Genomic DNA, 12,740 nt, shown 5'->3' with positions numbered 1-12,740 from the left:
TTTACTCTGGGAAATGAGTCAACTGATGCTGAACACATTTAGAAATGTAAAGCCATTACTCCTCCCATATGGTTTATTTAGGTTCTCAGAGGGTTTTTAAGCGTGAGTAGCAGTGATGCTCATTACTCCTTCCAACATGCAAAAGGCACAAGAAAGTGAGAAAGGTGATTTTCTGTGCAAAGTGTTTCTAAGAAAATACACAGCAAAAAAGTGACTTTTTAAAAAAATGCTCCTCAAGGAAGGAATGGCGAGGGGAAAGGAAGAAAGAAATGAAAACACATCCTTTGGAAATGGCTTGAAACTTATGAAAACAGTCATGTTTTTAGAGTCCGGCAAGGCTCCTTTGGTGAACGATGCTTGGCAAATTCATGAAAGGAACTCGAGGCAAACACCTCAGTAAGACAGAAATTCATCTGTGAAATCAAGGATACAATCAGAAGAAACCCACTGGCTGTCAACAATTAAAAAAGCAAATTAAAAAAATATAGAAGTAGAAAGTGGATACATTCTAAGCGCAAGTCGATTAAAAATGCTTGATTGAATGGAAATGATGGTATACAAAGAGAGAAAGAGACACAAATAATTCATTTCCACCTTAAGCTAGAACTTCACAAACTACTGTGGTCTGACTGTGTTCATTCTATTTCTGTTGTGTGCGTGTCTGTGTTTTGTTAAAAAATAAGCCTATGTCATCATCACACCACCACAACAGCTCTTAGGAGAGAAAAGTCCCCGCAATTTGCACCTGTGGGAAAAAATGTGCTATGTGGCCAACAAATATTGGAAAAAATGTAAAGGTGCAGAAGATAACCCCGTCTTTCCATTTTGTGTTGTTGGGGGTGTTGTTGCTTCTCTTCTAATGGCGCTTTCCTGTGCTAGAGGGCAGTTTTGCTCCACAGCGGTTGTGTAAGCATTAACACAACCACTGTTTACAGTTGTATAATACTTAAACCTAAAAAAAGGCATTGTACAAGTTGAATTTTTGTTGTTGTCGTTGATTCGCTTTCCTTGCAGTATAGGTTTTTCTACTTCTAGACTATGGAATGTTACATTAACAATATAGTTATTCATATTGGTTTCAAATTTCATTACAGTTACTGAAGATTCATCATGGTTTCACACAGCACAGAGACACCAAACTAAACACCAGAACAGCCAGCATTAGATGTATTTTTTCTTTAGATACCAATACGCAAAATACCCCATCCCCCCTAGAGATCCCATGAGGAAGGAGGCTCCGAAAAAGGATGGTGGTTTCCGCTTGACCAGCCTAAAGGCATTGGGTACCACTGCCGAGAGGAGGGTGGTGTGTATGTCTCCCAAAACTTTCCTGAAGGCAAAGCGTTTTTGTATCCTTTCAAAGAAGTTCTGTAGGTTGGGTCTACTGCCATCTTCCCAGTATTTCTTAGAGAGTCCTAGAAACTTGAGGCGATGCAGCGTGGCTCCCAACAAGATGTCAGCCAAGGTGAAGACACACCCACAAAGCCAGAGTTCACACTTCTGCCCTGGAGAGCAAAGACAACACAGAAGCAATATATCAGAAAAGTTTCGTCACACCTAAACACTTAGGAATGGAGACAAAGTCCAATCTTGGAGCTTATTGACTTCCATTTTTGGCTGATGTAATGCATACCCTCCAGTTTTGTTGTTGTTTAGTTGTATGCATTTTGTCAACTCTACACTTCTTTTCCAGTGGATAGCCTTGTGTCCTACTTTACAGAGGACAGTCCTCTGTAAGGGTGCCAAAGGGCAGTTCTCCATTCCAAGGTCCATCTGCTATAAAGTAGGCAGAGCAGAGGCCAAATCAACTGAGCAGGCACATAGGGCACCCAGTTATGGTTAGATGTACTCGATTGCTATCTGAATTACTAAATTTGCATATATGCATATCAATCAACACAGAGATTTTATGTAAATTGGCACCCACTTTTGTCGTCTTAACTTTTGTCCTAACTGGCCACTCTAGATTTTCACCAAATTTGGTACAGAGAAAGAGAAAACCAGCCGTTCCTTGCAGCCTACATGGTGGGTAGCTCCTCAGTTTGGGGCCAGTTAAAAAATGCAGGGGCAGAGACAGAGGGATTTTAATTTGCAATTAAAATTAAAATTTAATCAGAGGTCATTTGTCTGGTGTGAAACTCCTTTAACCGGTACTAGAACAAGAAGAAAGGCAGGGCAAGGCTTCCCTTTCCTGCTGTGTTGCCTCTTCCCCTGCTGATCTTAGCAGAATTTGATGAATCTACCGTGAATGAAAAACCTATAGCAACAGCATTTGCAGCAGACTTTGAAACTGTGAAGTCATTCATCATCAAAATCTTTGTGGCGTCCGGTGGCAAGTCTGAAGGTTATGGGCCTTCCTAATCCCCCCAAAAGGTGGGATGTAATTTCAAACAATTGCAACACCTTGCTTGTTTGTTTTGGTTCTCCAAGCTAATCTTCAGCCCAAAGAAAAACCTGCAGTGAGGCAGTGGAGAGGGGAGCCTTCAGGGTGAGTCATATGAGGACTCAATAACGTTTCCTCTCTTTGGAACGGAGCAATTAACCCCACTGTGCTGGCGAATTTGTTGGGCTCTTTTCTCCCAGCCCAACCTTGGCAGCTGGAATCCAAGCTCTCTATCGGTTGCCAATTAGCTCCCCACCCCCTGCAAAAGTGAATACTAGCCTACTGCCTGCACAGTGAAGCCTTGTTGTCAGGTTTCATTCCCAAAGGGAGAAAATTTGCCATGTGATACACAGACACCCCACTTCCTGAAATTAAGGGTGTCTCCGTACTGTACTTTAAAGCAAGTCGCCTGCTCCAAATAAACCTTAGAATCCTTAACAAGCTGCACTTTCCTTCTGTTTCAATTTATTAATATTTTGCAATTTACATCAATGTCTCTAGAAAGGAGATATAAATACTTGATGCTGATGCTGATAATGTTATGAGTTTGGTGTGGGGGAAAAGCTGTATGCCTAGACCCTTCTAATTCCTGGATCCAGCAACTGTGAAAATTTAAGCAAAGATTCAAATTCCTGGAATAGCCAGACTAGCTTCCTAGTGGAGGTGGTAGTTTGGGTATTGGGCCATTAAGGAAACAAAGGGAGTGGCTCAGTGCCAGGAGAAAAATGGGTGGAGCCCCCTTCCTCAACTGGCTGGTATCTAGAAAGACAAAGGCCAGAGTTGAGAGTGGAGTGATGTGAGCTAGAAGCAAGGAAGTAGCAGGCTGGGAAGCCAGAGAGACAGAGCGGTGCTTGATTTCTTATTGAATCCAAGGTTGCAAGCTATAGGGGAAGCAAGGCCCTCTTTGGGTGATTATGCTGTGAACCGCTCCACCATGGGCTCAGGTTGTATATATGTGTAAATAAACCATATATCATAAAGACGCCACAGTCTCTGCTGTGCCTCATTTGTCTGGAATCCCTGGAATCTCGCATCACTTGGAGATTGGATGGCAAGCCACAACAATGATAGCCAGGTGGCACAGGTGGCATCCCTAGCATTTTGTCACCTTTTTCTAAGGAACCTTTCAAGCAACCCTCTAGGTCTAATGCCCCACATTAACGCAATGCATATGCAGGTAATTGAAATAGCTGCACCTTTCCCAGTTTACTCCTGCCTGCACGTCTCACTGCTTCTTCTGTAAAGTCCATGCATTAACATGGACGCCCACTGGACGCAACATTTATCCACTGCCCACTCCGGAATTTACAGTAACTTCTAGAGACAATAAGGAAGAAGCTGGACACTGAAGAATGAAAACACGGGCAGCTCGCGTTATTATAACAATGGCACATTTTTATGCATAAAATGTGGTACCCAAAAATAGCTCTTTCTCTGCCTCGTACTTTGCAGCATATTGCACTCATAATTACTGGGTGCCTTGCACTGTGATGTCTGTCACCTTGGCACTTTTGCATGTGGCTTGACCAAGCCTGCTAGGATATATTTTTCCTTTCCAAGCATAGCCTCTGAGAGAATAAGAAGCAGCTTGAGAGATTAGAACCTGGCTGACTTTCAAAGCCAAAGAGAAAACCCCTCTGCAGGCCAGCCCTGGCATACATTGGCAGGTGCAGTTATTAGAAATGTCAGAGAAGGACTTGTTTTTAATAGCCGTTCTCTCTACCGGAAAGGCTGTTAAAAATGTCTCTCCTGTGTGAAAAGTTCCCTGCTGCTATTTCTTGGGCAGATATGTATTTACAAACTCTCTTTAGGTCAAAACTACCCACATCTTTTCCCCAGCGGGAGCAAAAGCAGCAGGGGGTGGGTGGGGTTTTCAACAGAAAAATCGTGCTGATCTTCAACCTCAAACTGCAAGCTCAGTGGGTACATTGTGTTAGGAAACAACAAACGCCATAAACTGTAAGATTCTAGGAGTGTGAAGGGAGTTGGTAGAGATAATTTTTATTTCAGAACTTTTGTTTCCACTTGGCTTTGGGCGTTTATTTTCTCGATCTGAGGTCACTTGCCGTATTCATATGAATCCCTGCCCCAATAGTCCTCTTGAACCCAGTGCTTTGTTCTACCTCTTCTTTCCTCTTTTCTGTTTGTTCTGCCTCTTTTGATGCCTTTGATTCTCCAAATATGCCTCTGTTTCTTATTGCAAGTGAGTCAGTTATCAGGCCCTAAATTTACACAGCTGTCTATGACATCAGAGAATCAATGCCAGGGTTGTCATATGTCTGGGATTTCCCAGACACATCCAGTTTTTTGGGGGCCAGCACGCTCATCTGGGCAGATTTTAGCATTTTGGATTAAATGTCCAGGTTTGGGTTTTTTCTGTTTCTGTTTTTTGTTTTTTTGCGGGGCACCTGCATGCTCAGAAGGTGCTGTGCCCCAGAACAGGAAGCAGACATCGGGTGGCCTGGAGCGGCTTGCTGGGGGTCATGCTAGGCCTGGTGTTGTTCCTGGCAGTCGCCTGGCCTTGCATGACCTTCCTGGGGCCACTCAGCCTCCCATTGTGAGCAGGGGGCTGAAAACAGCAAAGGTAAGAGGAGAGGGAAGAAGGGGGGAATAGGTGGGCAAGGAAGGGGTTAGCAGCAGGGAGGGGGCGAGCGATGGAGATGCGGGTGATGGGAGTGCCCCAATGGTGGGGTGTCTGGGTTTTAATCCCCAGAATCTGGAAACCTTAATCAATGCTGCACTATGGTGTCAGCACATCTTTGGATTCAATTGGCTCAGGTGACATGACATATTGTAACATCACAGCCACCAGTGCTTTGAGGTCATATGGAACCCTGCATGCTTTGGATCTGAAGTGGCAGTGGGCAGAAAGCAGAAAGTTAGATTGATTGATTTAAAAAAACAAAACCCTTCAACAAGAAGTAACTGTTTCATGAGGTTCTTCCTATCCCTCTAGTACTATGACTTTTGGAAATGATGCGTGCAAGCTCCCTAACATTATGATTAAATTAGAAGAACCACTAAGTAAATTACCACCCATAGAACGTTCATGTTGCAAAACACAATATAAACTCCTGCCTGAGTATATATCACTGTTTTTTATCCAGATCAAGGTAGTCACACTTAGGTCCCACTGAAATAAACAGAACAAGTTAGTCACAACTAGCATTTCAAACTGATTTTGTTGCAACTAAAGTGTGACTAACTGGGTGTGGATTCAGCAGTATGGCAGGCATAGCTGGCATTAATTTAGCACTTGGGATGGGTAGATCTGTCAAGTCTGGCTTCATATATATATATATATACCGGTATATATGTTTTTTAACATATCCTTTTCAACAGTAATTAAACATACATATATATATATATGTGTGTGTGTGTGTGTGTGTGTTTATAAATTTTTTAACACTGTCAATTCTGGCTTCTCATTTTTTCCAGTGTTAAGTACAGTTCTCCATATTTCCTTATCAGTTTGCAAAGTATTTTTCTTAAGGCTTCATGAAAATTCTTCAGCAAATTTATCCTAATATACAATTTTTGCAAAGAAATTTTGGGAAATATGCACCTTTTTTGCAAAGCGATTTTGCCTAATATGACTTTAAGTTTGTTTGTTTTTTTACAATCAAGCAGTGCATTAATTTTATGAAATAAAATGAATAAAAAAATATGATGCATTTTTGTAGTTTTCACCAACATAGGCATTTTTATGCACCTTTTACCCCAGTGTATGCATTTTTGTACACGTTATATGGGTGGGGAACTACACCGCAATATTTGGTGAACTGCAAAAAATCTGAAGGGCGGTTGTGTTTCAGTTCATATTTGCTTTTGTAAAGTGCACATAAGGTAGTTTTGCCTTTAAATGTGAATTGAATCAAACTTATCCCTGTACTTACTTAGCACATTAACAGAAGTGTACATTTGTACAGGAAACTCTCACGGTGTGCCTTCCATCTCTGGGCTTGAGCCTTTAGCTGGTTCACTATGTTAGGGTTGCCATATTTCAAAAAGTAAAAACCAAGACAACCCAAAAGCGCTGCTCTTTGGAAATCCTCCCCCCCCCCCCCCGGACATCAATTCCGCCTTTAAAATCCCGGTAATGTCCAGGAAAATCCTGATGTCTGGCAGCCCTAACTAAGTATTATAGGTGCCCTCTTTGAAGCATGATATGACAATGTGTTAAAGAGTTGCTGCAGTCGGTGCAACAGTCAAGGTTCATCTGGGAAAAGCAGGAGGACCCTTATAGAACATGGAACCCTTCTGAGCCATTCTCAACAGGAGATTTTCAAAGCATACTCATTGCTCTCTCTCTCTTTCTCTCTCTCTCTCTCTTTCTCTCTTTCCTAATGTATTTTTCTTGGCACGAATACACAATCAAACCTGACTCACAGCTGGAAGCTCACAGCATTGGAAACAAAACGAATGCCTGCTGGTCTTGATCGAAGAAAATATGGACCTGAACTGAGGAAGAGGCTTCAGATGGTTTTGATGGGGCGGAGGGAAGCAGTGCTAGCTTAATGCAACTATATTGTCCTTGAGATGTCTACGTCAGAGGGGGATTTAGGGCAACACGACTGCTTCCCCCATATTGGGCGCCGAGCCTAGGGTGTGCTACAAGGTGTTGAACTATGATGTAGTGAATTGAATTGAACCGAACGGAAGGTGAGAGGCGGGGGGCGGGGGAGCCGAATTTAGGCCTCGCCCAGTGCACCACACACACCTCCTCCATTCAGGCAAGCAAAAGCCATGGTTCAATTATATTTTCCAAACAAGCAAAAGTACTAAAAGAGGACACAAAGCAAGGTGGTGAGGGGAATGACCTGGGGAGAGAGGGTGCAGCCTGGAGAACTCCAAGCGTGGCATTTAGCCCCAGGGTCTGAGGTTCCCAGCCACTACCTTCAGTCTTTCTTTAGATGCAGCCACTGCACTTTCTGTTTCTTTGTTCCATGAGTCCCTTTGTCCAGTCGTCTGCTATGGCCAGCTGGACTTGCCAAGCCTTAGTGACAATAACATCACAGCAGATAATGATACTACTGCTACTAATAATCATTAATAGTTGACAGCAAAATATAACATCCTTCTGATAATGGATTATATATCATCTAACAAAATTTGCTCAACCTTTACCTGCCAAATAAGGTTTGCTCTCCAATAATCTCTCACAGCAGACTTAGAAAATAATGTCCGCAACAGCATGATGCCTACCTTGGTATTCAATTTTTCTTTTCTCCAGCTCAGCTTCAATCTGATCTAGCACCATTCCCAGATCACCCAGGATTTTCTTCAAGTAGTTCACATTGTCATGTTCCAGGATCTTGGCCTAGATATAAACAGTAAATGTTTACATCAGAATTGAACAAGAAGAATGTGTTTTCACACAATTTGAACGTAGTGGATATTTTACAAACAAATGACTTTGAAAAGCCTCATCGTTGTTTTGATCAGGGAACTGCCATCAGCTCAGATGCGAGAGGTGGAAGGGCAGTTGTGTTATAGGGAACCTCCGAAGATCTTGCGAAGCAGTTCCTCCTCTGGCAAGGAGGAAAGCCCCATCTCCAGTGGGGAGGAGGTGGTGGGACCAGGGGATGCTAGGGAGAGCCTCAACACTGACCCTGATCAAGCTGGAGAGGAGGGAAGCACCCCTTTGCCAGCACCCACTCTGCGCAGTAGGTTTCAGCGCAGGGAGGGGAGGAGAAGGTTGGGGGTCAAGTGACTGTTATGCTGGGGGAGGTACAAGGACCACCCACTCCCAGATTCTGCTAGCGACTGAGCCAGACATGAACCTGTGACACTCTTCACTGTAAATAGTTTTGCACTAAGAATAAAGGCTGGAAAAGACAGGTCGGAGTCTTGCCTGGTATCACCCTCTGACAAATCTGCTGTGAGAAGAGGTGCTCGGAAGGCCAAATATTCAGGGATGTGTTCATAAAAGCAACTTCCAACCTGTGCCAGGACTGCACTAACAAAGGCATTGTGTCTAGGTCTTAAGAGGCAATAACTCCACTTTATTATGTGCTGGTCAGGTGCTATCTAGAGTACTGGGCCCAGTTATGGGCGCCACATGTTAAAGAGGATATTGGCAAGCTGGAGCATGTCCAGAGGAAGACAACTGGGATGGTGAGGGGTCTGGAAATGGAAGTCCTATGATGAATGGTTGTATGAGCTGGGTGTGTTTAGCTTGGAAAAGAGAATATTAGGGCATGAGAGCTGTCTTCAAATCTCTGAAGGGCTGCCAAAGATGGAGCAGACTTGTTTGCTGTTGCTCCAGAAAGCAGAACTAGAACCAGTGGGTGGGAATTGCAGGGAAACAGATTTCAGCCCAACCTTAGAAGGAACTTCCTAATGGTAAAAACTGTTCAACAGTGGAGCAAACTGCCTTGGGTGGTGGGCTCTCCTTCACTGGAAGTATTTAAGCAAAAGCTGGTCAACCACCTGTCAGGGATGCTGTAGTTGCATCCTGTGTTGTAGATCCTGCATTGAGAAGGTAGCTGGACTAGACCTCCAAGGTCCCTTCCTTCCAACTCTAAAATTCCTTCTTACGTACATCAGAAATCCCCCCTTCTGTACAGATATTAAAGTGCAGAAGCCTTGTCCTCTTTTGAATCTGGTCGCCCTGTTAGGGTAGCGATGGCAGGCAAAATGGCAAGCTGCAGCACTGGTAATGGATCTGAACTGACAACCCCATTTGTGAAGCTTTAGTTTGCTAGAAAACACTCAACTCCAGCACAACTGGATTCGGTTACAGATAGGTAGCCATGTTGGTCTGCCATAGTCAAAACAAAATAAAAAAATTCCTTCCAGTAGCACCTTAAAGACCAACTAAGTTAGTTCTTGGTATGAGCTTTCGTGTGCATGCACACTTCTTCAGATACACTGAATGCACACTTCTTCTTTGGTTAAACATCTGTCGTCTTCAGTACCGACAGCCATCCAAATCCGCATGCCACTTTATTGTTTAAAAAACCCCAACACACCGCATAGAAGTTTATGAAAACAATAAAAGCATTATTTAAAACAGTTATTTAAAACACTCAAAAAAGAATTAAAAACAATGATAAACTAAAAACAGATTGAAACAGATTAAATGTTGTGTGTGTGCTGCTATGAGCATCTCACCATGAGCTTCTTCTGTTTGGAAAGGTATGGCTCTGATAGCTGTGGCTCCTCTTCATGGTCTAATTTCATCAGGTCTGAGCTGGCATTAACTAAATGTCCTGTGGAAGTAGGAGAGAATGGATTGGGGTTAATTAGTGACCAATCTTGCCTAGACCCATGGTTCCCAAAATTCCCCTTCCCCACAGACCACATAAAAATTGCTGAGGGTCTCGGTAGACCACTTAATGATTTTGTTTCTGCCTGTTGCAGCAATTGTAATGTGTTGTACCAAATACAGTGGTACCTCAGGTTAAGTACTTAATTCGTTCTGGAGGTCTGTTCTTAACCTGAAACTGTTCTTAACCTGAAGCACCACTTTAGCTAATGGGGCCTCCTGCTGCTGCCGTGCCACCGGAGCACGATTTCTGTTCTCATCCTGAAGCAAAGTTCTTAACCTGAAGCACTATTTCTGGGTTAGCGGAGTCTGTAACCTGAAGCGTATGTAACCTGAAGTGTATGTAACCCGAGGTACCACTGTAATCTTCTAATTGTGTCCTTTTTGCTTCTTTTATTTCTTATATGGAATTGCATGCATTTTATTGTGTTACAATTTGATTTCTACAGAATTCAAATTGTAAGCATTCTTCACAAACACACTGTGGTCCACCTACGTGAAACTCATGTGGTTTGCAGACCACAGTTTGGGAACCTCTGCTCTAGACACATGGCTATCTTTAACAAAAATGTTAAGTGTCTAAAAATGTATCACCCTTCTAAGAATCTGCCTTACTGACTTTAATTATGGTCTTCAGACAACAATACAGTTTGAAGGCACATGGGGCTACCACCTTTCTAAAGCTAAGCAGATCTGGGTCTGGGCAGTGGGTTCCTTGATGGGAACAAGATGGGATATAAATATATTTTATTTCTTGCAGTATTTTCACTGTCTAGGGGTGGGAGAAGTGCTTGTGGGATTTTCTGCCCCAGCAGGTTCCCAAAGTAACTTGACCAGCCTTGAAGAGCAGGGTTCGTGTATTGTTTTGGAAAGTGCAAATCTGGTAGATTTGCCTTTAAATGTAGACAGAATCAAATTTCTTCCACAATACCATTCAGATGAAAAACTTAAAAGTTACAGAAAGAATCTCCAGGTTGGGACCTGGTAGCTCTACATCTAATAAATGCAAAAGCACAGATATGTCCTGATTTTGGTTTGTTTGATATTTATAAGCAGCAAACACCAGTATAGCGCCTTGCCTCAGCCTAAATCCTTGGGTCTGGGTCTCACATTCAGGACTGGGAGGGCTATTGCACTATGACTAGGCTATGGTTGTAAGATTCACTCATCACCTTAGAAAAGTCCTTTGCATATGATTTTTTTATTAAAAAAATTTGAGACCTACCCTCTTCTTTCCAAAGTCTTTATTTTTCCATTGTGAATGAATATATTAATAGCTGCTACCATTTTACAGAAGCCCTCATTGCTTTTTTGTTGTCGTTTAGTCGTTTAGTCGTGTCCGACTCTTCTGTCTTCCACTGCCTCCCGCAGTTTGATCAAACTCACGTTGGTAGCTTCAAGAACACTGTCCAACCATCTTGTCCTCTGTCGTCCCCTTCTCCTTGTGCCCTCAATCTTTTCCAACATCAGGGTCTTTTCCAGGGAGTCTTCTCTTCTCATGAGGTGGCCAAAGTATTGTAGCCTCAGCTTCACGATCTGTCCTTCTAGTGAGCACTCAGGGCTGATTTCCTTCAGAATGGATAGGTTTGATCTTCTTGCAGTCCATGGGACTCTCAAGAGTCTCCTCCAGCACCATAATTCAAAAGCATCAATTCTTCGGCGATCAGCCTTCTTTATAGTCCAGCTCTCACTTCCATACATCACTACTGGGAAAACCATAGCTTGAACTATACTGACCTTTGTCGGCAAGGTGATGTCTCTGCTTACTGTGACCTTATCCCAGACTCGGCAAAGCATTTGCGGGCCGCGGGTTAGCCAATGTGTTTGTGCCAACATAGGGCACCATTTTAAGCTGTCATTTGCAGCAGCTAAATGAAACTATGGCACCTTGCGGCCTTGCCTTAATGATACCCGCCCTGGCTGGATGCCATTCCAAGTCAGAACAGGAGGGAGAGACAGATGCTTCATGCTCAGTTGGTTCAGCTAAGAATCCAGAAATTTATGTTCATTTCCCAGCACATTACTCTGGCCTTCTCTTTATCTTTCCCTATGTTCCTTATTAATCTTCTTTCTCCACTCCAGCTACCAAGTGTCTCACTTAAGCACCTCTCCATTCTGTTTGACTGGCTACTTGAACAAGGACATGAAGGAATCTTATTGTCTAATTCCCCATGTAGTTGGTTATGCAAGAAGCTGGACCCCATGATGCAGTGTGTTGTTGTTGTTTAGTTGTTTAGTCATGTCCGACTCTTTGTGACCCCATGGACCAGAGCACGCCAGGCACTTCTGTCCTCAACTGCCTCCCGCAGTTTGATCAAACTCATGCTGGTAGCTTCAAGAACACCATCCAACCATCTCATCCTCTGTCGTCCCCTTCTCCTTGTGCCCCCCATCTTTCCCAACATCAGGGTCTTTTCCAGGGAGTCTTCTCTTCTCATGAGGTGGCCAAAGTATTGGAGCCTCAGCTTCACGATCTGTCCTTCCAGTGAGCACTCAGGGCTGATTTCCTTAAGAATGGGTAGGTTTGATCTTCTTGCAGTCCATGGGACTCTCAAGAGTCTCCTCCAGCACCATAATTCAAAAGCATCAATTCTTCGGCGATCAGCCTTCTTTATGGTCCAGCTCTCACTTCCATACATCACTAGGAACTCACCAAATGTTACTTGGGAGTAGCAATGTAGGAGAAAGTTCGTTTGGTGTGCATTTTAATGCAAAGCTACCTAATCCAAATCAATATTTCAACTGAAAATCAGCTATCCTTTTAAAATTCACACTTCCCCAAATTTCTTGATGCAGATATCTGACCATATGTGTACAAAAGGCATGTATTAATGGAAAGTGTGCATGAAAATGCATGCAATATTAGTGAAAATAACATGCAAAAATATGTTACAAAAGGTGAATTGCTTGCAAAACTGTACAGACTCGTCAAAATTTCATCCAAAAACATGTATATTTGGCTGCTAAATGTATGCTAAAATGCTGATGGGGAGCTCTGGGGAGACTGGTTATGTTATGGAATATGGACAGGAGTTAAGATTAAACTTTCATGTTAGGGGATTATGTCCATATCTGTCTAGAGTGGGT

General features: G+C 43.0%; 1 protein-coding gene across 1 annotated transcript in view; it reads right to left on the bottom strand.

Annotated features, from left to right (window-relative positions):
* Positions 1 to 33: 33 nt before the first annotated feature.
* The window catches only part of GDAP1L1 (ganglioside induced differentiation associated protein 1 like 1), a 46,783-nt gene continuing 34,076 nt past the window's right edge, over positions 34 to 12,740 (bottom strand). Inside the window, exons 4-6 of the mRNA XM_081868012.1 lie at positions 9,500 to 9,597; positions 7,589 to 7,703; positions 34 to 1,505 (exon numbers count right to left, since the gene is read on the bottom strand). Of these exons, the coding sequence (XP_081724138.1) occupies positions 1,162 to 1,505; positions 7,589 to 7,703; positions 9,500 to 9,597 (557 nt within the window). The 3' untranslated portion in view covers positions 34 to 1,161. The remainder of the gene's footprint in view (positions 1,506 to 7,588; positions 7,704 to 9,499; positions 9,598 to 12,740) is intronic.

Source organism: Podarcis erhardii (assembly GCF_964252035.2).
Source record: "Podarcis erhardii genome assembly, chromosome: 6".
NCBI lineage: Eukaryota > Metazoa > Chordata > Lepidosauria > Squamata > Lacertidae > Podarcis > Podarcis erhardii.
The sequence above is the reverse complement of the archived record's forward strand: the minus strand, read 5'-3'. Positions and strand labels throughout refer to the sequence as shown.